Raw genomic sequence first — 27310 nt, forward strand, 5'->3', positions numbered from 1 at the left:
ATAAAGATTGATGAAGACACGAGTAATAATTTACAAATAATGTCTGAAGATACTCAGGAGGCATATGATAATTATTTTTGTTAAGTAAGCGAGCGAAAGAGGTAAGTGTAATGTACGTTCATGTGAATTATCTTGTACGCGTTATCAGTGAAGTCTTAAAAATAAATTTTTTAATTAAAATGCGTTACAAATTATACTGAAGTAGTTAATTTTTATAAATGTTAAAATCTATTTTTATTATTGCACAGTCAAACTAGACATTTTTCCATTGTAAAACACAATTTTATTTTACTTTTCAAGTTCAAGATTTTTATGTACATGTACGTACAGAACGTGAAGAAAATTGGAATCGTAAAGATATTCAAAAGCGTATTAGTAAGAAAAAAATAGCAATGCACATAAGATATTGATAAGATGCATATAAAATTTCTATAGAATGCATTTTTATGCAATTTTGACGTCATTGTCAAAGGTTCGAGATAAAAGTATCTAATTTCTTACTGGCACTTTTTTCACAAAACTCGATTCGCTCCGCACATCAAAATACGAAGACGAAGCTCTTAAGACAAAAAAAAGATCAGTAGTGTATAAAACACACTTCACATTTCATTCAAAAATATTTCGACACACATGCACTTGATGCCGTTCAAATTTTTATGTCAGCTTGTGACAAGCTTTTATTAAACAATCTTAAAACCAAATAAAGAACGCGAAGAATGTACGTTTTACAAATGGATAGAATATTTTTACCCTCCCGTACATATTGAACAAATTCTCTGCGCCGCGTCGGTTAGAAACATTATAACAGTGACACATTGACATCATTGTACAAGAGAAAAGAAAAGGGAACATCGTGAGCAGTGGAGTGGGCAGTGGCAGTCAGACCGGCGGGCGTCCACGCTGGTATAAACGCTACCAGCGTACAGCTGATGCCGTCCGATCAATACGGAGCGTTGCGGCATGGAACATTATAGAGAGTACGTCACATGGCTTAACCTGTTCCATTCTGATCCATGCTGTTCCGTAAGCGACTCGTTTTCACACGCTTTTCGCACGCTTTACCTCTTCTGTGGCCTCATAAATCTCAGCCCATGTCCAGTTTTTATCTCTCAACCGGCCCTACGGTTGTCGAGTTAACACACAAGCATGCGCGCACGCAATACACACACATACACGCACGCACACACATCACAAAACGCGTGCACACACGTGTATTCCCAAAGCTGTTAAACATTTACAAGATTTTTGAAGATTGTTAAGGTGGGGATTTTTTAGGACAATTTTTGAACGTCATGAGTCAAGAGACTCCTCTTTGATATTAATGTTATTCAATAAATATAAAGCTGCGGCGCTAACACCAAAGATATTTTGTGCTTTCCTTCGAGAACTGTAATGGACAAACACCCTTTACCCTCCTAACTTGTTATTTAGTAATGCGGAAATTTGATTTGCTCTAGTTGATCTCTAGTCAATCAGATTTAATGGCACAAGTGGGTAATATCGCCAGGGAAAGAACTTGACCGTTAAGTTGTCTCTCTAAGGGTCGCGGGGGTTCTGCTCGAATGGGAGGAATCGAGTTCGCTGTTTAATCACATCGTGGCACGAGGTACATCAGCAAAACGGCACAGGGAATCACGCGATCGTGAAAGGACGAGCAGAGTAAGAAATAGGTGAGGGGCAAGGTTGTGCGCGGATGATGCGGTATAAACTTAGGAGGAAATGAAAACCGACGAAAAGGATGTCAGTAGAACGAGTATAAGAGATGCTAAAGACGAATACTTGACAGAAAACGTGATTTCGATTGGTACAAACATAGATAAGTGTCGTGTTCAAAATCTTGTTTTTCAAAACGAACAATGTCCATTGCGAAGAGAGCCTCGATCTTTTTTTTTAAATTCAGAGTGTCGTTAGTTTAAGCGTTTCGCGTGCGCAAAGATCTTTTCATCTCTTGTATTTTCAGAGGACAATATTTTAAATTGACAAACGTGCTGCGACATACTTGTGGTAATTCGAAATTGCATTAGCGGTTTCTATGCGTCAACAAATCTTCACTTCCTAACACATTTTATAAAATTAGTTAAATTTAGCAATAAAAGTAAAGTTGATGTTATTCTCGAGAAAGTCTCATATGTCTCTGCCCAAGATAAAAATTATCGTAATAATTTATATACGTTACGATAGTGCACAATGATTTTAATAACAGTTGATATATAATGTGAATATACCTTAACGTGAGATATGTAGCTGGTCGCAATGGACGAGGCAGGCTTTTGCTATTCGTTGTGTAGGTCTGTCTCTTCAACTTTTACGCTCAAGCGTTCATCCTCGCGCACGGCCCTCTTCATTCATTTTCATGAATGGAAAACTCTTCAGTATTTCATCGTCATCTCAGCGTAGACAAATTATTGTCACCATCTAGAAACAGTAAGCAATGGCGTTAAATGTATTAATAAAAATTAATACATGTATTAATTTTGTTTTCGATTCTTTTACAGACTGTAAAAATTGTTTCACAATAAATCCGTAGTCATGTTTTACTATCGACTAATTTATAAATCACCGGGATCACATGCAAGATTCTGATTGCGACGACAAATTGATCATGAACAATGAAAAGTACCAACATTAAGGAACAAGGAACGCTCGGGGATGTAGCAATGTACCTTAAACTTGTAACTATGTTTAAGAAATGCCGCAATCTCTAATTTGCTCTTATACTTTCCTGACTGAAAAATATGGAAGAAGTGAGAATTACGCAAATTGCATTGCCATCGTTCCACAAACCTTAACAAAAGTTAAATCTGATGGCTAATTAGCATTTAGTCACGAATTAAAATTACGTATGAAATTGTTGTCCAGATTTTTTTGTTAGTGATTAGCCGATTTTCCAGCGCTTAACTTTTTCAGTAAAAATTAATTATTAATTAGTCTTCATGGCTTCCGGATGGATGGCCTGAAAGCCATAATTATTAATTCTTTAATTTTAACTTTTATTTCCTTATCAGCATCTTATTAATAAAAATTAATAAAGTGCTGTTAATGAAATATTAGTTGAAATTAAAACAACGCTATTATTCACTTACCATGCTAAGCTGGCTATGGCAGATAGATTTTTGTCAAACAACATAACTTGAATGTTAGTTCGTAAACCAACTACTAACAAGATTCGATTGCGAATTTTTATTCCTTCTGGGACAATGTACTACAATTTAAATAACAAGATAAAGAGACTACATTTTCAAAACAATGCAGTACTAATTATTATCATATTTAATATACACACAACAGATAAAAACCATTTTATATAGATATAAATTAAAAAAATAGAAATTAACTAGTGGTCAGTTCTGTTGCAGTTAGAAATTTTATTTAACCTTAACTATTACTACTTTGTAAGTCAGATCGGCAAGTTTATTTCTGTCGGGATAAGTTTACGACGGAAACCAATTTCCGGAATCTCATTTTTCTCAAAGGCAGAATAATATTTACAGTTTAATTTCCGTATCCACTTATTCATAATTTTTCTTGCACAATCTTCCCTCATTACTTCATTTTATCTTTTGGTTGCTTATGTAATGGAATGAAAATGTTGCTGTGCGCACGCAATTTATCCTGATAATGTAACACACTCGTGTATAGTTGTCTTAGAATACGCTGTAGGAGTCGAGAGAAAATTTGGGACAATGGGATAATTTTGCGTTTTGTAATTTTCATGTAAGACGAAAAAAATTTATATTTGTTTATGAGAGAGAAGAAAGAAGAATGGAAGAGTAAAACGAGGAAGGAAAGAGATAAACTACTGTTATCTTAAAACAATTGCTATAAAATTGCTGTCTCTTTCTCTCCCTTTCTGTTCCTGCCTTCCGACCATCTTTCTTCTTATATCTGTTTATTTTATACGTGTCTGTTGTCATTGTATAAACAAGAAAAGTTAACTGTCAGTTAAACTTTAATTATCAAGTTAATAAGTGAACAATAGAGTTAATTGATAAAAATCAAACGAATGCCAAGTCAAATCTGAGTTGTTCTATGAAAATGCGATTAATTTTATTTCCCGAAATAAATAAGATTGAGGAAAACTAATCAAGAAAACTGAATTACTTAGGAATTAGCACAATAATCTCGTGGCTACTGAAGGACGCAGGTCCGTTAACGTGACCCTGGCCGTCCGGCCATTCTGTTTCGTAATGCCATCGATAACATGCGCTCTCTTATCGATCCTTACGTTTTGCACCGCACCCGTAGCAGCCACTTTACATTTTCTTACAGAAATAATGAATATACACGCGCGCGCGATTATTTATATCGATAAGACGCTAGAGAAGAAAACGATATGTATTTATATCACCTCTGGTCGTATTAAACGGTGGCTATAATCTGTAATGGCTATGCGAAAGAAATTAAAGAAGAGGATTAAGTTGTACACGCGCATTATTTCATTTAGCAAAATTAATAAAATATTAACTAACACGCGACGAGGTGCACGTACACGTAGAAGAAAAAGTTTCAGAATATTTTTGGATCCGACCTTTCCCTCGCAGAAACGCGACGAGAACATACAATTTCTGTGTATCGATGTGCTTTAGATACACGTGATTTCACAATAGCAGTATCACAGCTTTCATAAATCTCTTATTAATCGGCTCGATCGCTGACCAAGATTGACGGCATAAGGATAAAAAAAATCATGTGAGAACGAATGCACATGTCTTACTTTAGTATCTACAAGAATAGATCAGTTTTTTTTTCAGTATTTCTCTGTGGAGATTCTTATAAATATCTGCTTTTTTTATAATTGTCCATAATTTGCATGCATTATATAACTAAATCCATAAACGTGTGACTTATATGTATAAGATACATTACAATCATAATTACACTGTTTGATTTTATAAATAATTATTTAAAGATAACAAACACAGCTGCAGTAATCTGAAAAGAATATGACACCAATGCTTATGTAATCTTTAAATGGACACAAATGACTGGATGTGTAAGATTCAAAAATTATTATTTAATGAAATATCTTCATTTCTATAAGAAAATGAATATTAGTTACGTGGGTGAAATTACTCACTCGTGAACTGTCGTTAGCTGTCGTTAATACATATTTAAACGTTTACCGATATAGAGCGAGAAAGGAAGAAGAATTTGATCTGTTTTTTTTTAAATTGACAAGTAAAATCGATCGCTGAACTGTCTATCTGCCCTTCTCTTGTAACCGTAATCACCACTTTTACTACAACCTTCACCCACCTACTGTTTCCAATATGGCTGACCAACTAATAAGACGAGTACTCGAATCAGTCATCTTATGATTCGTCAGGATAATTTAATAAAAATATATAGATTTTATAAGCAGATCTCACACATATATGCAGAGAATTTGCTGAAATCGCGTACTACTTAAAATACTTTATGTTAGATTATCTTATTTGGTATTTAAATCAAGGTTAATATTGATAACTGTATAATTTGATATTTGAAACGTTTACTATTTTGTTTAACTCTTTGGCAAGACTAAATAAATTCGTTATAAACCTTTCTATAATTTAGTATAAAAGATTACACCTTAAGCAACCGGTTTTCTAACCCAACCTAACGATCTTCAGAACTATTAGTTTTCAAAAATCTCCTTTAAAGGGAATATATTTGCGAATGAAAATAATTAAAATAATAGATACAAAGGCTTATGTATATTAACAAAAATATCTAACAGAATAATGTCGCACACTCGTGTGACACGTATAATATTACATATACATATATATTTATGAGTACGGAGTGGATGGAGAGAAGAAAGTATTTAAAAAATATTAATAAAATTATATACATATATAAAATATCAAACTTTTACTTTTTCCAATAAAATATTATACACTTCCATTTCTATACGTACTTTGATAAATGCTGTGTAATCGAACCCGAATAATGTCATTGACATACAAGACTATTAAAAGTTATGAAAATTTAAATCTTACAGGAACAAACGTGTTATTAACTATTCAATATCAAACCTATTTTTCTAGAGAAAGAAACGGAATATTTTATAAAAAATTTTATTCTATTTCGTACCATTGTGTAACATTGTAACTCCGTTACAAGGACAAATCTTATACATGTTATAAAAATGTATAAATGTATAATGTATTTCAAATTTATTGCTCATTGGTAGATTCGTTTTTATATTGGTAAAAATTTACAAATTAATAAAAAATATATACGAAATGATCTGTTTAAATTTTCGTATTTATTATGCCTTTTTATTGTATCAAAATACGAGAAGTAATAGTAATAATAATAATATACATGTAAGGTGTGCAACATTGTATTTTTATTTAAAAATGCATATCCTTTAAATGCAAAAAATAGATACACATGCGTGATGTTGGTTTCTGCTGCACGGTGACGTAATTTTCTTACCACCTAGGGTGAAGGTTGCAGTAAAAGCAAAGTTATGGTTGCATAATAAGTTTCAGTAGCACTGATTGCTGCCTTCCACATCGCTTCAACATTGTACCTCTGTATATGTAACCTTCTAATCGGAATAATCATATATGTTTCAAGGACACGATATTCCGTTATAATATATTTTATAACAGTCGAGAAAAATTTGATGTATTTCTATTTGCGCAAACCAATTTCAGATTATTTTGGTCTCGCACTTATAATATAATACGCATTTATAGTATACATGATAACACAATTAAGGCCATTAATAATAAAAAATACGTATACAAATGGTTACAGAAAGAAAAGAAACCTTTTAAAAAATATCTCCAAGATTTGCTAAAATTAAAAGATAAAATCCTTCTCTCTATCCTTGCTTTCTCTTTTCTTTCTTATCATCTCTCTCTTTCCTTCTCCTTAATATATTAATATTACCTCTGCGAAGTTGGCATCTCATGTCTCAAAAAATCTTTTTTTTTCAGTTCTGAATGCACCCCGAAGAGTTCTAGAGTTCCTTATCAATTTTAAAAATAGTTCTGGCGAATTAACCTAAAAAAGTTAAATTTGAAACTTGGGGATGCTAACTTCACAAAATCGGTTCGAAAAATGTCTAAGTCCCGAAGGGGGAAAATTTTTTAACAGTTCCAGCAGTTCTGTTGGGAGTTCTGGGTAGTCCCTCAAGAGTTCTAAAGGAAATCCTAATGGCAAAATTAAATATTTCCAATACTTTTAGTGTTATCGCTGATTTCGAGATTTCATTTTATAAAGTTAGCATCCTCAAGTTTCAAATTTAACTTTTTTAGGTTAATTCGCCAGAACTATTTTTAAAATTGATAAGGAACTCTAAAACTCTTCGGGGTGCACTCAGAATTGAAAAAAAAAAAAGATTTTTTGAGACATGAGGTGCCAACTTCACAGAGGTATTAATATTTCGCGAGTAATTTCTTTGAATACAAATACAAATATTGCCTAATATAGTCTATTATTATTTCACATGATAATTTAGCTTTAGCTTAACAAAGGATTTTCGATAATATTATACATCTTTATACATAGTTTCAATTATTAGTCAGATATTAGTTTAGACAAGAAATAAAAGAGGGAGTGTTAATAATATTATAAGTGTTAATAAATTTTCAGATTAATGTGTTAATTGGAAATTACAATTAGTTAAAGTACATGTAAGTATAAAATTAAATGTTTTGAAACGAAAACAAATTGTTTCGTAAATATTCCAAATATTATTCGTCAGGTCCACATATACACTTATCCGTTGGGATCACTGACTGCAAAGCTGAAGTCATTACCAATGGCGCAACAGTCGAAGAAAGTAAGTCATGAGATCGAGTCTTGACCTCTTTCAAGGACAAGAGAACAGCCCAGGTCGGACCTTGATCTTTCTCGATTCCTTGATAGTATTGCAGTATTTTAATTTTTATGGGAGATTACTAGTACACTGCTCAACTTATTACCCTCTTATAGGATGATAATTGTATATATGATATATATATTCATCTTTTTATCAGATTGGGGTCTATAATTTAATGCCAATTCCGAACGGTCTGTCAAGAACAGATTCTACAAAGTTACAAACTTTGTTGGCAAAAAGCTACAGATTTAATAGAATTTTTAGAACTTAATAGAATTTAATAGAATTTGGTATATTTTATAGATATAGTGCCATTGGCAAAATGCTGGCAGAAATATAGTAAAGTTTGTAATAAATTATAATGGCAGCAATTAAACACATTTTGACATATTTTTATAATTTGATGCAGGAATAGAGGAGAATCTTTGACAGATGAAGCTATGTCAGCAAACTCTCTTGGTAAAACATGACCTTAATGTGGACACAGTGATGTCTAATTTACTAGTAATTTCTCACCGAATGTCTTGCCAATCTACTGGCACAGTGCGAATAGTTTGTTCACTAGATTAAATGAAATATTTTTCGAGCAGTGAATTAGCAGAAGACGTCTTATAATATAGTTGAGTTTATTAAATCTTATAACTTTCTTTCGTTGGCGATATTTGAAAAAAAAATAGTTTATTGCGATAATCCAAATATTCCGCTCAAAATGCATCAAATTACATTAATCAGAAATATTTTGTTTGCTATATTAGCGAATATATTAAGATATCTTGAAAACTGAGTTACAATATTATTGTTCAGGAACATTCATTTGAACATTTACGATAGCCACGAGTGTCAAATAGTCCAAAACCTATAAACGGAGCCAAATATCGAGACTTTGCCAAGTTCGCGTTCGATCATTTAACGTAAAATAGATCTTATGTTATAAATAATGAAACTCGTTAAGAGAAAAACTAGGATATTAAGAAAACGTGGTTTTACTTAAAAAATGTAACTAATTTTAAAATAATTTTGAATTAAAAGCTTACGGTAAAATATTTTTAAATATAAAAATATGTCCCTTTTTGGACTCTACGAATGTATCAAGATTTGATAAAATTATCGAATTGAATTATAAGATTAAAGCTTTAAGTTTACATGTAGTGAGAACAATTTGTAGTAAAATTTAAAACAAAAATTTTTTCAATCAATTTGATGTTGAAGAAAATTACCTCAAATAAAAAATTTAGGTCAATGTTCAAAATATTTTATTTTTTTATTTCGCTATATCGTATCCGATTTTCAATTTCGATCTTTTAATTACATGGTGGATTTCAGTAAATTCGCTCGTATATATTTAAAAATAGTTTAGACCAATCTTGGATTTGTAAAAAAGTTAAACTACAATCTTTCCTAATTATTCGTGCGTCAACATTCTTCTGCGCAAAATAATGAACATGTGCTTGCATCACCAATAAAAGCTCACCTATTCAAGGGAGACCGCACTTCGTCATGGCCATGACACAGTAGTGTCTTTTCGTGCCAGCCAAGCCGACGCGTGTAGCCAAGATACTGAGACTAACCTTCCAGTTTATTGCGACAAACGTTTCGTATACAATATTATGACAATTTTTTCCCAATTGTACTAATTATTTTAATACATAAAAATTAATACTTTTATATAACTGGAGAAAAATTACGCAAACAATTTTTTATTGTAATGAGAAATATTGTGTGAATCAAATTATCGACAAATAATAAAATTATTAATAAATAAAGCTCCGTTTGTTAATGTGAAGAAATTTCATATATGTAGAAGTTGATGCATTATTATGAACATTAACCGAAATGCTATAAACATTTAATTGCTTCCCTTTTGGCATAATTTCAATAATTTTAATGTAGTGCAATTGAGCAAATGTGTATATTTATGCTTTATGTTTTCTCAACAAAAGGCGGAATTAAAGAATCCAGAATGTAATAAACTCTAAGTTCGAATTGTGTAAATATGTATAATGAACTTACGAGTGTAAAATTTCGTAGCAAATATACCAATTATTAAATTGCTTTGTGTATTATGAACTTAAAATTAAATGTCATCTGACGTAACCTTACCTAATAATAGAACTTAATTTTTATCAAACGTATATGTCGATTTAATAATAATACAAAATTCATAAAGTAAATTTTTGACTTCAATGTTAGCATTCTACTATAATCTATTTTTATCAACAATTCTATTTTGAGAACTAGTCGTGGCGTTCGGTTTTTACTATTACTTTAATATTGAAAACATTTTTACATTTTCTAATGTCGCGTTCAAAGTTGTACGAGTCCCTGTCTCTTATTATGGTGTTCTTGAATTACAAGACCTAGATTCTATTTTTACGTAAAAATTGGACAGTGCGTGAATAATGATCGCGTGTGCCGATGCAGAATACACAATGTGGCATAGACTTTCTCACTCTAAGGCTACGGTCGTAAAGGCAGTAAGCGTGGCATCGACGAAGGGGAAACAGCTGTATATTGAGCTATCGCAAGTAGTAATGCCGCGCATGAAGGTCAGCCGGTCTGACTCAGTCGCGGTCGCTTTCACTCGGGGATAAGTGACCTTACAACCCGTGGCGAACGCAAAAGAACGATACATTATTTTTCCCCCTCACGGTCAATCACGCGGCGATGATCAAGAATTCTGTCTCATTAAACTTGCACGATGTATCTTACACTATCACTTACTGATGTGCTTCAGATTATTTTGCCTTTGCATATTTTGTGCAGAAACGCACCATATGCACTATCCACATGCCAAGGGGTATTATTTACGATCAGACTAGTTAGAGAAAATTAGTCACGTCGTATTTTGAGAACGCGTGAATTCGGACCGCGATCATATAAATATAGGCTACAGATTGCACTATTTTATGTCCACTTTGCGCGCGTGAGCACAAGCGAGAGGGGGAGGTTGAGAACGAGGAGGAAAAGGGAGGGGAGAGAGAGAGAGAGAAAGATTTAAATATCATATTTTATATTTTTCGATAAAAATTAGATTAAACGATGAAGATGTAAAATGAGTCTGATCTGTATTCAGCCAAAGTCTTTCGTACAATTAACTTCTTGGCATGAATAGGTGCCATTAAAATTCTAAAATACGTTTAACGATATATGCTTGTTCATCAATTTTATATTTCAAAAGAAATAATAGATTTAGAATAATTATATTTTATTTTCTTGTCTAGTGTCTTAAATTATTTAGAAAATATAATATCGATTTGGTTTTCTCAAAAATTATATTTTATAATTTAATAAGGTATCAATCTAGAAAATATGATGCTTATAAATAGCATAATCTATTATTTACATAAGTACAAAAAAGTTTGACAAAAAAATTTTAATCAAGTTTGAACAAAAGGCTTAATTTTTTAGTGCAGTGTTGGTACAAGTGTTGTATTATGCATTATGTATTATATTGTATTATATTATAATAAAATGCATAAAATGCCTGTCTCATATTTTAGAATTTTATATTATTTCAATTATCATGTTTTGTGGTTTAATGCGGAGGATCAACTTGATGTCAATCGGCGGCAATATTTTACTCAAATCTATACGTAAACTGCTAACGTACTGTTAACATTTTGTTTATTAAATAAATAATATACGCATTTATTTACCCACACATACATACGTAATATATGCACGCACACGTGTTCGCATACATTCACTTTATTATACTTAAGCTTATTTTCTACCAGCAAAGCCTACCGATATCTGGCAGCATTTACATATAACTTTGCCAATAGAAATCGAGCACCTATGTATAAACGTAACACATCGTTTTTATGGTAGCTCCATTCATAGGCCATTTGTGAAGTGAATATAAAAATAGTTTTATGATGTAAAAGAAATCCCATTTATTAAAAATTCAATCAGATTAAATGTTACTGAAACATGACAAATTTTTAAGAAAACTTCAGATTGCATTGTTATTATAGCTTCGCTACGTACATATTTTGCACGAAGCAATGTCCCTTAATTAATACGAGATTTTCCTCGAAACGACTTTAAAAAGAGCAACAGTTTACAAGTTTTCAGAATAACGTTGGTAGGTTACCAGCTCGACCTCGGTTGACCCGATGCCGAGGTAACGTTGCATTGACGTTGAATGCGAAAGAAGCAGGAAAGGGAAGAGTGCACTTACCTGATGACGTCATAGAGAAAGGAAGGAAAGAGAGAAGGAGAGAGAGAATGTGGCGCGTCATATTACGGAATAAAAAAACGACTGATCGACACCTTTTGTCAGTTTTATGCAAATCCATCAAATAGATTATTTCCATTATTGTTGGAAAATACAATAGATAAAAAATCGATCTATTCATTCTTAGGGATATCACATTTGAGAGTATTTATTATTATAATATTTATATGTTAAGAAAGAATTCTATGAAAAAATTCTTTCCAAGATAAATTCCATAACCTTTTAAAAATGGCAAGAAATGGAACTATTATATTGAACATAAGTTTTCAATTTCCCTACATCGTACGTAATTTAAACTTAAGTCAAAGTTTTATTTTCTTTTTCAATAAAAAGAGCAAAAATTTTCGAAGACTCCACAAACAATTCTGAATTTTTAAAATTAAACATTCGGCACTTTATTCCGCCTATACATTGATCATTTCTCGTGTTTAATGAGTTTTTTTCTCTGAGGTGAATAACCATTCTCATTGTAAATCGAATGTTTGATATAGTACAAAATTATTTGTCAAATAAATGAAGAAAGTGATAATTTCAATATAAAATCTACAGTAAATATGACTTGAAGAGGAAAATGAATGGATCCCCGAGAATAATATGTATACGTATATTCTACGACTTTGATTTGTAAAATTACCCAGTGTATCTATATTCTTTTTTATTTCCATTTAACCTAATAGTCAAACGATAATAGCAACCTAAATTTTAATCTCCTTATTAATCCACTTTCTGACTTCTTTTTCCGAGTTTTGTTATTTTTAATTTGGCAACAACTAGTCTACATACTAATAAAGTACTATATACTTTTTGTATGTATGATGCCATCAATATTTTCTTTGTTTTTCATAATATGATGAGCAATGGTACACTAATATTTAGCATACTCGAACTTCTACCTATGTGTTATTTCTTCCATATTTTCATAGTTTCATTTTTTACACTTGTCATAGTAGAAATACTTTCACACAAGATTTCAAATTTTGAAAGAGTGCTAACAAAGGAAATATATTTTTCGATCCTCCTGGAAACAGGAATCCACTTGGCTATCCTCTCCTCCGTAATCTGACTTTCGTCTTTACGCGAATGTCGATTTTAACATCACGCACTCGACGAACGGATGCAAAATGCGACACCGTCTCTAATAGACTGGAAACTGCTCCACAGGGACTCGTTTCTGACAGTCTGACAGGTACCGATAAAAGTTTTTACAGTGTGAGACTACCACAAATATACATATGCATATCATCAGCGAAAACTTCACACACCAGTCGGGACGTCTAGAAAATACAATTCGAAGACAATGTAAAATGCATAGTAAATGTGGCACACGATTGGCATTATGGATTCTTCTTTACTCCCTTATTTAGCGAGAAATAGGAGTTTACGTTGAAAGAATATTTCACTAAAATTTATCGCAAAGCAGGAAAACTTTCGATAATTTGGACTACACTATATGAGAATAATTTTTGAAAATATTTAAAATAATGCCAAAAATGTGTATTGAAGATAAGAGTAAAAACTTGCATTGCTGCGACTAATTTTCTTTTAATTATTGTATTATTAGTAAAAATTAAGAAAATTGCAATATTGTATAATATTAAAATACTCATGTTATTTTGTGAATTCCGATTTTACTGTGCGATTACGAGTAAAATAACGAAAATTATTTTCTTTTTTAATTTTTTCTTCCTGTAGATTTTCTTTCTTCTTTATGTATCACTAACATTTTTTTTTATTGCTCTACATGTAACGTGGACGTTTGTAATGAAAACTTTACAAACATGTACACGCGAATTTTCGAGCCAAGAAATCTCTGTTGTCTGATCCGATTTACTCGTAGAAATTCACGACACAAAGTCCACGTTTGATTTCTCGCCGATAAAGAATGAAATTGGTCAAACCACGTAACTTGAGGACGATTCCCGCAGGATATCTTGCTTACCCTACTCTTACCCTTATGTATCGACAATATTTCCGCCATGTGGCAAGCTGTCAATCAAAATTACATTTTCCAATATTGGATACACACGTATTCAAGTGGATTTAAATACATGTACTTAGGACATATAGAAAGGACATGTAGAAATAACTCTATCGACATGGAACGGAGAGAATCTGAGATATATTTGGCACCTCACAATAGAATTTAATTTTAGCATTATCTCTGTTCGTATCGGAAATATCGGAAAGCACGTTCGTGTACGTTAAGGATTAATGTGATAGAAATCATATATTTGCGGACATCTTATTGCATCAATCTTATAACATTTCGCCCAAAATATAAGAGGGAATATCTCGGAGCTGAACAAATGCGAAGGATTTGGAATTATGATTAGACCGATTAAGAGATAAATTTAGAAATTTTATGGATCGCATATGCAGTAATTTATCATCCTGGTGAAGGAACGGTTAATCAGCGTGCGGATAAAAATAATATTGTTTGTTGCGATCACTTTGATATAAATACAACTGTCGCGATTACTAATTTTTTGTATAATATCAGTGATCCAAAGTGTATATGATTATGATTATTATCATTTGCGGAACACTATCAGAGTAATATTATGACATGTAAAGTATCCGATTAAAAAAAATTAAGAAGATTAATTAAGATTTATGTTAATATTATAATATTAGTTATCTCAGTAATGTACTATTTTTAGAAGATATAATACAATTTTCTTTGATGTTTTTACCTGAAATATGAAATAATGTTTGTTTGATCGTAAAATGTGATAAGAGAAAATAATGTAAATCGTTAGATGTTTCAACAACTACATGTTTTAATAGTGATTGGACTCTTAAGAGAGCATAACGCGTCGAAAAATTGATACTTTTGGACCCTAATAATGTTGCAGATGTTTATCAGTGAGTACTTATATTAATAAGTTGCCCAAATTGCAATATGTATTTTTTCAATTAATTGTATATAATAGAGCCATAAAAATTATTAACCATCCATCAGCTCGCTTATTAAACTTGCATCGTCCGCCAAGTTTATTTTCTTTTCATTCATTTTGAAGTCAAGAACCCATCTTTTTTTAATGTAATTTATACGATGCAAGTCATAAAACATTTTACCTCAATGGTGTACTGAATTTGAATACTGTCGAGTGTAGCGCACTTAAATAACCTCGAAAGTACTCTGAAATGTTTCATATCTTCAAAACTTTAAGTAACACTATAAAAATATATTCTTCAATAGGTGATCTTTTATATAATAAATTCTTAAAACAAGAATATTACATAGAATAATTATAGTAGCACGAAATATTTGTACATTGACCATTGCGAAATTTTCGTAAATATTTTAGACGAGTCTTTCCAAAATTTAGCAATGCAAGATAGAAATTTATTTGTGAGTTTATTTTGAGAGAAAGATAATCTGATCATAGAAGATTTCTGTGAAGAATAGGAAAAATCGATCGTTTTCTCTTAAAAAAAATTGATATTGTGAAAAATGATTCGACTAATCGATTCTATCTTTTTTCTGTACACTTCGGATTATTTCATCAACAAGTTGGACGTCTCGACAAAAACCTCTCTCACGGATTAAACCAATTTGATACTCTGCATTGTTTACCGTTCACTCCACGCTATCTCCGCTTTTCCCACCCCGGCCTTTACTTTAATCCAAACATTCCCAATTTTTTAATCAATCGATACAATTCCTTTCTTGAAGCATTCGATCCGATCGATATCTTCAAAGTAAATTAATACATCAATTGAAATGAAAACACAAGAATTTAATTTCAGCTCTCTCGACCTCGGTTATTGATTACAATTCTATTATTATACCAAGTTTATTTTCTCCCGGTAAAATTAAAAACGGAAATGTTTTTAACTTTCAAGTATCTAATTGAAACAGGAAATATATAAGCAAGAGAATCGTCAATTCACTTGTCTTGTTTTAGCATTTATGAAGAAAATGTGATACATTGACAGAGATACTTGAAAGAAAAAGAAAGATTGATTGAATTATATTGGCTGATCAAAATTCTTGTTCAATCAATATCCAACACTCATGGTACGACAAAATTTTTACGGAATATTGAACTCTTTGAACGAGTAAAAATTCTGATATGTTCCATATAATTTGAAAAACCTCGTAAAATAATGAAAATTATTGTAGACAATTTCATTATCAAGCTTAACCAAATCACTATATGTATTTATCGAACACAGATATTTATGATTTATCGGGGCAAAGTTGCGGTAAATTAAAGCTTGTCATGTTCACCGTCTATTGGACTAATTAGGTTTCCAAATGTAATTATACACAACAAAGTGTATCGCTGTTATTGTGCGGTCGATGAATATTGGAGAATAACCAGCTATTATATCAAAACATTGCTAATAATCCGATATCTTTACTTTACGGGTAAAAGTAAAGCGAGAAATATCAAGTTTTACAATTATAACAGTTCAGAAATACTGTCAGATGTAATAAAACATTATTTTTACATTATCTTTTTAATATATAAGAACAAGAGTTAATTGTACGATGAAATATGCACAATGTATACACAAATAGAATAAATTTTAAGAAAACTGTCCGCGAGGCTACACTAAAAAAACAACGGAAATACTATCCATGCAATTTATAAATGTGTTTATGAATACATTTACGTTTATGAATTCATTAGATAAACACAAAATTGACAAGAAAAATGAATATTCAATTTTTTATATTACTTGTCTAAATTTAAACCTATCGTAATGTAGTAATCGTAATTTATTAACAAATTAGTTAAGAACGAATCGAAAGCATTATTACAAACGTATGGAAGATGCGGATGAGAAAAATTATTTACCAACGAGAAATATCTTTAGTTTTAGAGAAGACATTTTAAAAATTATCAAAGCAATAAAATTTATTCGCAACTGCTATAGTCTTTAAAGCAATTCTGTCCTGAAGAAGGACTCTTTATTTCTATCCTTAATCATTAAGACAACATTAAGTGAAGATCACGGTATCATTAATGTAGCGCATACATATTAATACATCCACTCTATAATGATTTATGCAATTAACTGGGCGGAGCTTTAGCATTTATTCCTTATTGTTTTTCTATTTCGCTCAATGAGATGGAAAAATGGAAGGTATTTTATCCGCGAGTAAAAGCTTGGATGAGTCTTGTGGTAGAACAAAATGTGGTCCTTATAATCTCACTAATTTGGTAGTATTTTTTACGCAATGATGCCATTAAGTTACATTTTTGCAAAAATGGAGTGAAAATATCTACAGAAATATACTGAGATTAGTTAGAATGCATTATAAAATCCATCAATAAAACAGCACCCTATAGATAAAGTTGAATGCTTCAAGTAGACTTTGTTAGTTGCAGGAAAATGTTTCTGCTTTTATTAAAAAAGTTAAATTTTAGCTTTTCTGATTTGAGAATATCCTGCTTACAAACACTTTATATGTTAAATATGTATAGAAGGAAAAATTTATAAAAGTATATTAAAGAAGATATGCAAATTAAGTTCTAAAAGTTAAATATATTTTGATAGCGCAAATTCTATTAGAAATGTGGAACGATAATTTGCCAAAGCCTCTGTGTTATAAAAGCAAAGAAGAGAAAAACTGTGAAAAACTTACGTGATTTTAAAGCTACACGGGGCTCTTTCTGTACTTTTCACATATACACTTGCATCGATTAAAATATGTCGTTTTATGTGTGTTCAAAGGATAATACAATTTATTGTAAAATTATGTACATATTAATTTACTAAGCTACGTATTAAATATTCCAATAATCAATCAGGAAAAGTTCGACGTACGGGGAAAGGATGTGAATGCATATAAAAGAGACAAGCGATACAGTCAGCGTACGTTCTAATAAAAACAGAGTCAATAAATTATTTTTGGAGCGGTTAGTAGGAGTAGAATTAACGATCGATCCTGGCGAATGAGGCCGATCGATTCGATCGAGGTAAACCGCGAAATATTGTCGCTTTTCCGAAGTCAAGGCAATTCATTCACTATATAGAATTGTTTGAATATTGTTTTTGGCCCAGATTCACAATAGACACGTAATGCTAGGTATAATTACTTTTCTACAATCGTACTCCTCTTATACCATTGATCAAGATCTTATCTTATATAATTATCTTAGATAATTGTGAAATAAATTTCGCGATAGAAAAAGACTACTTAAAGATATAAATCTTTCCTCATTCTCGTATCAGTATTGCTAATTAATGAATAATAAATTAGAAAACTAATTTGATCTATTAATGTAATCATTAGCAAATTTTAAATGTTTTTGTACATTTATTTTTAATCATTTTAATGACCCCCTAAATTTTTGTACGCGCAAATTTCTGTGACTTAAATTAATAATAATCTACTACATTTATATGAAGCTATATACTTGCCAATTTTTTCGAAATTTTCCAATTTCAAATGTTTCCTATTTCAATTTTTCCGCAATCGTAGAGGAGTTGTAAAAACAAATGGTAATTATTTCGAGAATCGCACGCACAATTTCATGACGTAACGCGGAGGACGAGGTCAAAAGTTCACGTGCTCCAAATAAGCGGCGTACCATGCTTCACTCTTGCCAACCCAACATTCCCGTAATTCTCTGAGAATAATCCAAAGAGCAATTCAAATCTCTATTCGTAAGAGAGTAAAAAAAGCTCTTAAAATTACAAAATTCTCTATGCGCATCAGCTTTTACGAAGAACTTAATAACAACCATATTTTATATATAATAATCAAATAATTATATATACAACATACTATTTATATATTTTATATATAATAATCAAATAATTATATATACAACATACTATTTTTTTTTATCGTCCATTTTGCACCATTCATACCGCGAAAGAACTGTATCATCAATTTCATTTCTCAGTCTCGTTTAGATATATTAAAAACTGATTTTACGTAGCTCAAAATGTATATTGGTAAAATCACTAGTTTTCAGATTCCTACATGGCCCTGGACATCCAACGTTCTTTTAGACTTCAGTTTAAGTACTGGATTATTTGTGGAGATACTTAAAAATTACTGTATGCTAGGAAAAAATACGAAATATGAGTTACGTAAAGAAATGAATTCGAAATGTAATTACAACATAATGTTCGATAAATGAACGCACGATTATCGTGGGTTAAAAATGTGATCATTTTCCTATCTATGGTAGCTTTGATATCACACTTTTATATACGTTATTGATATGTATGTTTTCTCGATGGGCATTTCATTAGTCTTTTTAACTACATTTTGCATCATAAATGATGCTAGAAATATCAGAAAACTTAATTTTTTAAATTATGAACAGTATAAAAAAATATAAAATATATGATTGTTGTTAAGAAACAATGTGTTGTAAATTTAAAAATACTTTTTAATCAATCCAATTTTACTCAACTTAATCTAACATAATGTAACGTAACTTTTGTTAACGTACAATAAAATTTTGTGACTTTAATATTTTTATCCCATTTATTTATGTTTGTTAACAACGTCAAAACGACTACTTGTAGGTGTATTTGTTTCTTTACTATTGCTTTCAGAGTTTAAGTTGCCTTTCAATCGCGTTAAAGTTATTACAATTTTTCTAAAAGTTACATTATATTTATTTTTTTTAAATAATGTATATCAAAAGGAATCGATATAAGTATAGAAAATTGTTTGAATGGCACTATTACGCCCAAGATATATCTGTCGCTTGATTTATTCCGTTCAATTCCATTCACACAGGGCTAACCTTTCTCGTCTATCTTCCTCCTAATCCAAGCCGCAATGTGTAAAACTGTTAAACGATTGCACATGAGATTGATTACGCATACGATTGCGTATAAGAGGGCTGCAGATTTATTGGTCCTTCAAATAGGATGTGAGTCGCGCTTAAACAACTTATCGCAAACATGCGACACAATGTGCGCACGTCAGAATACGTCTGTATGAATGTAACAGTGAGAAATGTATTCGATTTGTTATCACGCATTAGTACGATATATATGCACGGTTAGAAATACATGAGCTGATACAGCTTGTTGATAATAACTTTTACTTGAAAAAATTGTAACTGTAATTGTATATTAATTGTACATTTTATAAGAATAAACGCGAGTGAGGTGCGTTTTTACCGGTGGTAACACCAACGAATTAAAATTTTCCTCGAAATAGGCAACGGAAAACATTAAAGCGCAAGGTTTTGTACTTATTTTTGCGTGCGGCCCTCGCGCCATGAAAGATCGATATTCGCTCATAATTCAAACGGCGTGCGTATATTCCCTCCGCCTCTCCGCCACTTGACGTTGGCTCATTACGAGCACGAACTTTATTTCTTCTGCCTTAACCGTTGTTTCACTACTAACCCACTTTTTGTATTTTCCACGATTAGGTGACTGTTCAATTGGAGATTCGCTAGAAGCGAACGATATGTGGCAACACGAGATGCATCTACATACATCGCAAATCACCCCCCCGGCTATGACAGTGTTTACTTTGCAGCAAGGTAAACGGACTTCGAGCCGAGTACTCTATTCATTTTCTGCTTTCTATGCACTTGTTTTTCGCGCTTGCATAGAATTAAGAATCAGTTGAAATTTGTTTACGCATCTAGTAACTTTACTCTCTTGTCAAATTTTAAACTAACAATTCTATAAACTGCGACAAAGAATTTTTATAAAGAAATATTTATTTCTTAACTGCATAATATTTTTCAAGTTTCATCCATGTAAAACTCCCTGTAGCTATAAATTTATAGATTTAAAAAGCTTTACAATTAAATAGTAGATTGGTAACGTCGCAATATGCGGAAACAAATATCGTATGGTTATTCTTTTAGTTCCTGATAAAGAAAGAATATGCAATAATAACTCTTTGAAAAAGATAGTTTTACATTCTCTCTTTTATCTGTTATCAACTTGGCGTTTTCTTATGGAAAATTCATTGTACAGTTCCATGAAAATTCTATTGTATAGTAAAAAATAAAAAATGTCGAAAAATTTAAAGTATTAATTTAGGATAAAATTATAGAAAAGAAAAATTGGTTCTAACGTTTACTACGCTACTAGCTATATGAGATATGCTAAAAAGTTCTATTTGAAAACAATTATACATTTTCACATCCAAAGAAAGTCTCGAAGATTAAAATTAATAAGAAAATGAAAATAAATTTCGTAATTAAATATTGACAGATTTGTTGCTGCAGAAACTATAAATTAGCTACATTAAAATTCATAATTCATCAAACATTGGATTCGTTATGTCGTAATTATTCATCAATTTTAGTACGGAATTACTATTCAGTGACCTAAAAAAACTGTACGAGTTCTTGCAACAATTTGAAATGAAAACTTTTTCATTTGGACTGTAGGATTTCGCCGTTTTGAATTGGTTAGTTTAAATATTCCACTTGTATTGAACTGAATAAGTTCAATGTCTGTATATGAAATTATAATTAGAATAGCCGATTTTACAGTTCTAATTGCAACATTCCCACCAGCATAACGTAGACATTTTTAAAAGGCGTCTGAGGTATGGTTGTCCGAATTTGGAAGCCAGATTCGTATTTAACTGAAATTTAATTGAAAAACTATAATTGTACCTGTGCTCGTTTAAAAAAGTTATTCTTTTAACTGTTAGTGCGAATGAGAAAATAAGAATAGTCACGAGTGGCCGGAAACGTATCTTTGAATCTGAAGTAATAAAACTCTCGACTGAACACTTGACATACTGTTTCCCGCATCTTTATGCATTTTTGCGTGACTGCGATTGATCTGCCAACAAGATATTGCGGGTAAATACATATAAGTGATAACGATAAAAGTCCTCTTATTGCGAGGTCTTTCGCGCGTTAATGAGACGTGAATGTAAGATAAATGAGGTTAAGAGATTAAGCGGATACTCTCTTACACGTAAACGAAGCTGTAATGTTTAATCCTACGTTACTCGCGTGGGGGGTTAAAATACACTCGAAAACTTTCGTAGTTAGCTAAATTCACAGAGTAAAACTCTTTCATCAATAGAACGCTGTACAAATTGTCGTTTAAAGAAAAACTTTTGCATTAAACTTCTTCTCGAAGATATGTACATTATCAACCTTCATTCAATTGCAAATCGCAAAAAGAAACGGCGAAAATTGAGACCTAACAAATTGTGGGTAAACTACACACCCCAGTAATTATGTTAAAACGCACACCGAGAGTAATTATGTTTAAAAGAAAAAAAAATGCGAGAGTTACCTCTAAAAATAGGATTAATGCGTGTTTGGACGAAACGTCGTGTTTCATAAATTTGCACTGAATATCAAATCAAACGTATTGAAGGAAGCGAAAGCGATTATAGTACACGAGCCGGCTGACCAGATCTTGTGTTGTACTACTGTAATCGACGAAAGATACGATACAAGACCAACGTTAAAGAATATTCGACCGCGAAAGTCAATAAATAAAAAGTTTGCCGCAAAAGAGACGTGTACAGAATTGATTCTTTTATCTGATATAAACTTCTTACACGAGATGACCAAATAATTAGTATCGTCTCGGAGATGTTCTCTTAGCAAAACGAGCCTCAAGTTACTCATTAATGAGATATTCGTATTCTGATGTACATTTCATAACCGATTATCATCATGAATTGTGCGTATTATTACATCGCAGAGAAATATATTTTCCGACGTGACGAGCTGACAAATGATTTTCGCAATGATACTTGAAGATCGGAGCGACAAAAGGAAACTGAATATTCCGACGATACGTCACAATGCATTTTCGATCTGGTTCTACACGCTCGGTTTTTCTCATCGAAATTCGCCCCTTGATTGACAACTCGTGCCAGTGGATTTACGGCAGAGGAACGCGCCGCGTTCTATTATAAACGTATAAATCCAAAGCGAGTCTCTACATAGGAATGATATATAATTTTGTTAACGATAATAATCACCAGCGATTAGGGCAACGCGAGCCTGGATATCTCGCCGATATTATCGGAGAATTGTATATAATTATTGTGCAATCTTGCCTTAGTTCAGGGCAACAATGAGAGGGTTCTGTTCCAGATCAACGCAAGATGAAGCGACGTAAGCGAGTATAGGGGGATTTTGTTCTTACAGCTCTCTCTCCCTCCCTCCCCCCCCTCTCTCTCTCTCTCTCTCCTCCGATTTTTACAATAAATAAGTCTCGCGCGGCTTATGTCACACGGAAGCGAATTTCTGGCGAACTGTCAAAAGAGACTTACCGAGAGTAGACAGACATCTGTGCGAACAATCGGCCGTGTCGCAGCTTTGCCCCGCGTAGCACTTTAATCCCTCTCGGAGTGCGTGTCTCCCGTTCGAAAGTGGACCACTACTCGCACGAAATTACACCGGTAGAGAAATGTAGACAGAGAGAGAGAGAGAGAGAGAGAGAGGTGGGTAGACGGATAGGTAGGTAGGCAGGTAGGCAGGTAGGCAGGCAGGCAGACGAGACGCGCGCGCGCGCTCGCGTGCACGTAATACACGCACACACGTACTATTTGTCACGTAAATGTAGATGTATATATAATACTATATATATACATATATACACATATGTATATATATATAAATGTGTGTGTAGTGGCGGCGCGATGACGGCGGCGGCGGTGACAGCGTACCACGACTAACGAACACCTCGCGTTCCGCCCGCGAGCTCGCGCGGTGACTTTTGGACTGAGGGGGTAGTTTTGTTCGCCGCGCCGTGCCGCTACACCGCCGCCACCCCTCGAGCACAGGTGTTACTAACCACCGCCTCCTCAGTCGCAGCCACCCATCTCGCAGCACCACCCATCGTCCTATTGTTCCGCGAAACGATTGGCCGCGCGAGTGCGCGGCTTCGGCGCTCGCCCGGTCGCTGGTGAAAATAGAGCTCGGCGAGTAAGTCGAATGCACGGGGAGACGGAAGCGTACGCGGAAACTTCCGGGGGGGCGTAAAGGGAAGCGTAAATCAATTGTTTGTTCCTGTAGGGCGGCCCTGATCGGAACATCTTGCTGAAAGTACTGCGAAATCGAGCCTTATGAATGTAACACCGTGAAATATAAGGGGAAGCTAAAACTATATTGTTGACAAGCGATAAAAAAATTATGAAATGTTTTAGATGTCGTAAAATTTGTCAAGGGTTTATTAAAATTTTACGAAAAATTGTGTTATATTTCAAAAAAATTATTTTTTAATCAATTTTCACTCAAATATATGAATTAAATAATGAAACGAGGTCAACTGAAAGGATATTTCCGATGCATTTCGACAAAATTTTATCACGTTTCCAGTAAAATACATATACCGATCAGAAGATTCTATAGCAAAGCCTGAACTGCAACGGAAAAGCACCCTCAAATTTCGGGACAAAAACGTCGGTAATTACCGACATTTCTAACCGATTCCTGCATTATCGTTCAGCTCTAAGAACAAACTACTGAAAATATATTTATACATTCGCTCACACAGCTCACACTTGACCGGAAATGAACGTATATTTTTAAATAACTGCTATATACGCAATCGTGTGTATTTCAGACGTTTGAAATGCAATTGAAAAGATTTGTGAGTTTTTCGTTTATTTGTAATTAATTAATTATTTTTTCCGCCCTGCATTTAGCCGGAAGCCGGCGAAGAAAATATTAGTCATGTATACGTATATTACATATCTTAAAAACAGACTTACTCGTAATTGTCTAAAAGGACCTGCACCATCTCCGCCGATTCTAATCAGCGATCTTCTTTTTACTATCATAAACAAATTTTTATATATTTATTATTTATGTAATAATATTTTGTAATTTACAATATACATATACTGATGATTATCTGACGATGAACAATTATTCACTAGAGAATCATTTAAACATGTTCTTTTGTACAAGGTTGTTTCGTTTACATCGGATAATCACGATTGTATTCTCGTTGAATGAAATTTTGTATTATTCTAGTTACAAACGAAATACTACATCTATCTTAGATTTAAATGAAAATATTATCCGATAAAAAAGACCCTTATTAAATTTTAATCGGGCACATATCGCCTTGCGGTTTTAATACAAAAGAATGTTTAAATAATTTTCTAATGCATATTACCGAATAATGTGACTGTTTTATAATGTTATGCATTTTGTAAAGTAAATTGCAAGAAAAATAAAAGAAAATAAAACCGAAAGACCAACTTATTGTAAAGGAAAGAGGATCGCCGATTGAAATTAGCGGGGGTGGTGGAGGGCCTCTCAGTTGGTCTGTTTTTATATCAGATAAAATTTTAGTTAAGGCTAAAACAGAGATATTATTTTATTTATATTTAGTAAAATACAAAATTTAATTATATCAAAATGCAATCGGAAGGATATCCGATGTAAACGAAGAAATCTTGTAGAAAAAAATTTTTTTTTTAAAGAAATCTATTTTATAAGACATCGATACAAATATTCTGGAGAAAGAATACTATCTGTATCTGTATCTGTCTCCGAAAAAATAATGAGTATATCTTGTACGTACATCTAAATCAAAGAAATGAAAAAAATGTAACTACATTTGTATCTCTTCATTAAGTAAATCAAAGATTTATCTTGTATCGGTATCTTTGATTTTAAAAAATTAAGATACCAAGCTCTGCTGGTTTCTCAACAAATTGCTGTTTTATAAAATAAAACTTTTAAAAAAGAGATTAAGTGTTAAGTCTAAAAAAATTTTATCACAATAATAGGAGAATAATTATAACACAAAATTGATCGAACTGTAACTGCTGGAAATGACAAATGCGGAAGGAATAGTGGTCTCGTCGACATGAACTGTGCGAAGTATATCGCTATGTTCTGTGCGCGCGCAATAGTTATTAAGTAATGTAATTGGAATCTAATAACAACATTAGAATATAATTAGATAGATAACATGATTACGAATTTTTGAGTTTGCTTTTTCCATAAATAACGAGCAAGACAGACTCTAACAAAAATCTCTCTTGTTAAGTCTAGTTAAGAGATAGAACAACTGCATCACGTAAAGCATTTATTTATGCCAATATAAAGAAAGTCGAATCTTTAGAACGGATTAAGACTCATCTAAAGGTTGTGGAATCAATGTTGATTGATTGACAAAAAGATTAAACCTACAGTTCAATTGCAAAAGTTTAAAATGATGATTTTGAACATTGATACATTAAAAGCGAATTAATATAGAAACTACTGAAGTTTGAATTTTATTTGTAATTATTGTAGGACCTCTTTTTTTAATAAATAAAGGAGAAAGATAGTTGTTATTGAGACGGACTTGCAAATTTAGTATAAATGAATTTGAAATTCAATTCTCTCTAGTTATACTTTGTAGCGGAAGCATTATATCGGAAAATGCACGTGTTGACGACATATTTAACCATAATATTGGTAACATTATCTATAATAGCCGTATAGCGATAAACAAAATGCCTGCAGACGACTGTAAACGTTTTGTCCTTTGATAATTTCTACTAATTATTAGTATATTGTACACGCAGTCTAAGTGAGCAGTGTCTTTTCTACCGTTAAAATGGATGCTCGTTGTCTTATATTTTTTCTTTTTTGTTTTATGAGTAAGTATTTATATTGCAAATTTTATAAACATTTGACATTAAAATTACGAAATTTAATAGGCCATTTACGTTATGGACTTTTATACTATGCAGTACAAAGAATTATCAATGGACACAGCACATATATTAATTCAGTTCCTTTCATGGTAAGCAAAATATTATATATATCTATATCAAATTTAAAGTATCATATATTTTATGTGTATATACAATATATAATATTTTCAATTTGATATAACGTACTCATGGTTCACTAACACATCCTGTGTTGTATATAGAGTGTGTCAGTGAACCATGACTACTTTTGGAAAGCTGCCATTTTAAAACGATTTCTTAACCATTCGATTCTTATAAACGTTAAATGAGTGTTTAGGAAAGAGGCAATTTTTATTTAATACTGCTAATCGTGAGTGTCATTAAAGAAGTTTTACCAAACTCAAATATACAGGGTGAGTCTTTCCATATCCGACAAAATTTTTGAGAAGGTAGAACGGATCGAGATGAACGGAAAAGTCCTGTACCATTTTGCAATTTTCGTAATAGTTAACGAGTAATTAATTATTAAAAATCGTTGTCTTAGGCCGGCCTACCGCCCAATTCGAGCGCGTGGCAAGATGTGACCGCTTGGCGATCGATATTGCTATGCGCACATCTCGCCACGCGCTCGAATTGGGCGGTAGGCCAGCCTAAGACAACGATTTTTAATAATTAA

At 32.3% G+C, this 27310-nt stretch overlaps 2 protein-coding genes across 17 annotated transcripts in view; one reads left to right on the forward strand and one right to left on the reverse strand.

The window, feature by feature from the left end:
• Positions 1 to 23690, reverse strand: part of LOC105566404 (glutamate-gated chloride channel) — a 56426-nt gene extending 32736 nt beyond the window's left edge. For 14 of the 15 annotated variants that reach the window (XR_001009294.1, XR_001009293.1, XR_001009291.1 and 11 more), the window contains exons 1-2: positions 23266 to 23690; positions 2226 to 2415 (exon numbers count right to left, since the gene is read on the reverse strand). The gene's annotated coding sequence lies outside the window, so the exon portion shown is untranslated. The remainder of the gene's footprint in view (positions 1 to 2225; positions 2416 to 23265) is intronic. The other variant, XR_001009280.1, reaches the window with a different exon arrangement.
• A 2813-nt stretch (positions 23691 to 26503) lies between these two features.
• LOC105566406 (trypsin-7-like) overlaps positions 26504 to 27310 on the forward strand; it is a 3350-nt gene continuing 2543 nt past the window's right edge. Inside the window, exons 1-3 of one of the 2 annotated variants that reach the window (XM_012020375.1) lie at positions 26504 to 26598; positions 26659 to 26744; positions 26972 to 27004. In XM_012020375.1, coding sequence (XP_011875765.1) covers positions 26556 to 26598; positions 26659 to 26744; positions 26972 to 27004 — 162 coding nt within the window. In that variant the 5' untranslated portion in view covers positions 26504 to 26555. The remainder of the gene's footprint in view (positions 26599 to 26658; positions 26745 to 26971; positions 27005 to 27310) is intronic. The other variant, XM_012020376.1, reaches the window with a different exon arrangement.

This window comes from Vollenhovia emeryi, unplaced genomic scaffold (assembly GCF_000949405.1).
Source record: "Vollenhovia emeryi isolate VEMERY1.0 unplaced genomic scaffold, V.emery_V1.0 DF939145.1, whole genome shotgun sequence".
Classification (NCBI taxonomy): domain Eukaryota; kingdom Metazoa; phylum Arthropoda; class Insecta; order Hymenoptera; family Formicidae; genus Vollenhovia; species Vollenhovia emeryi.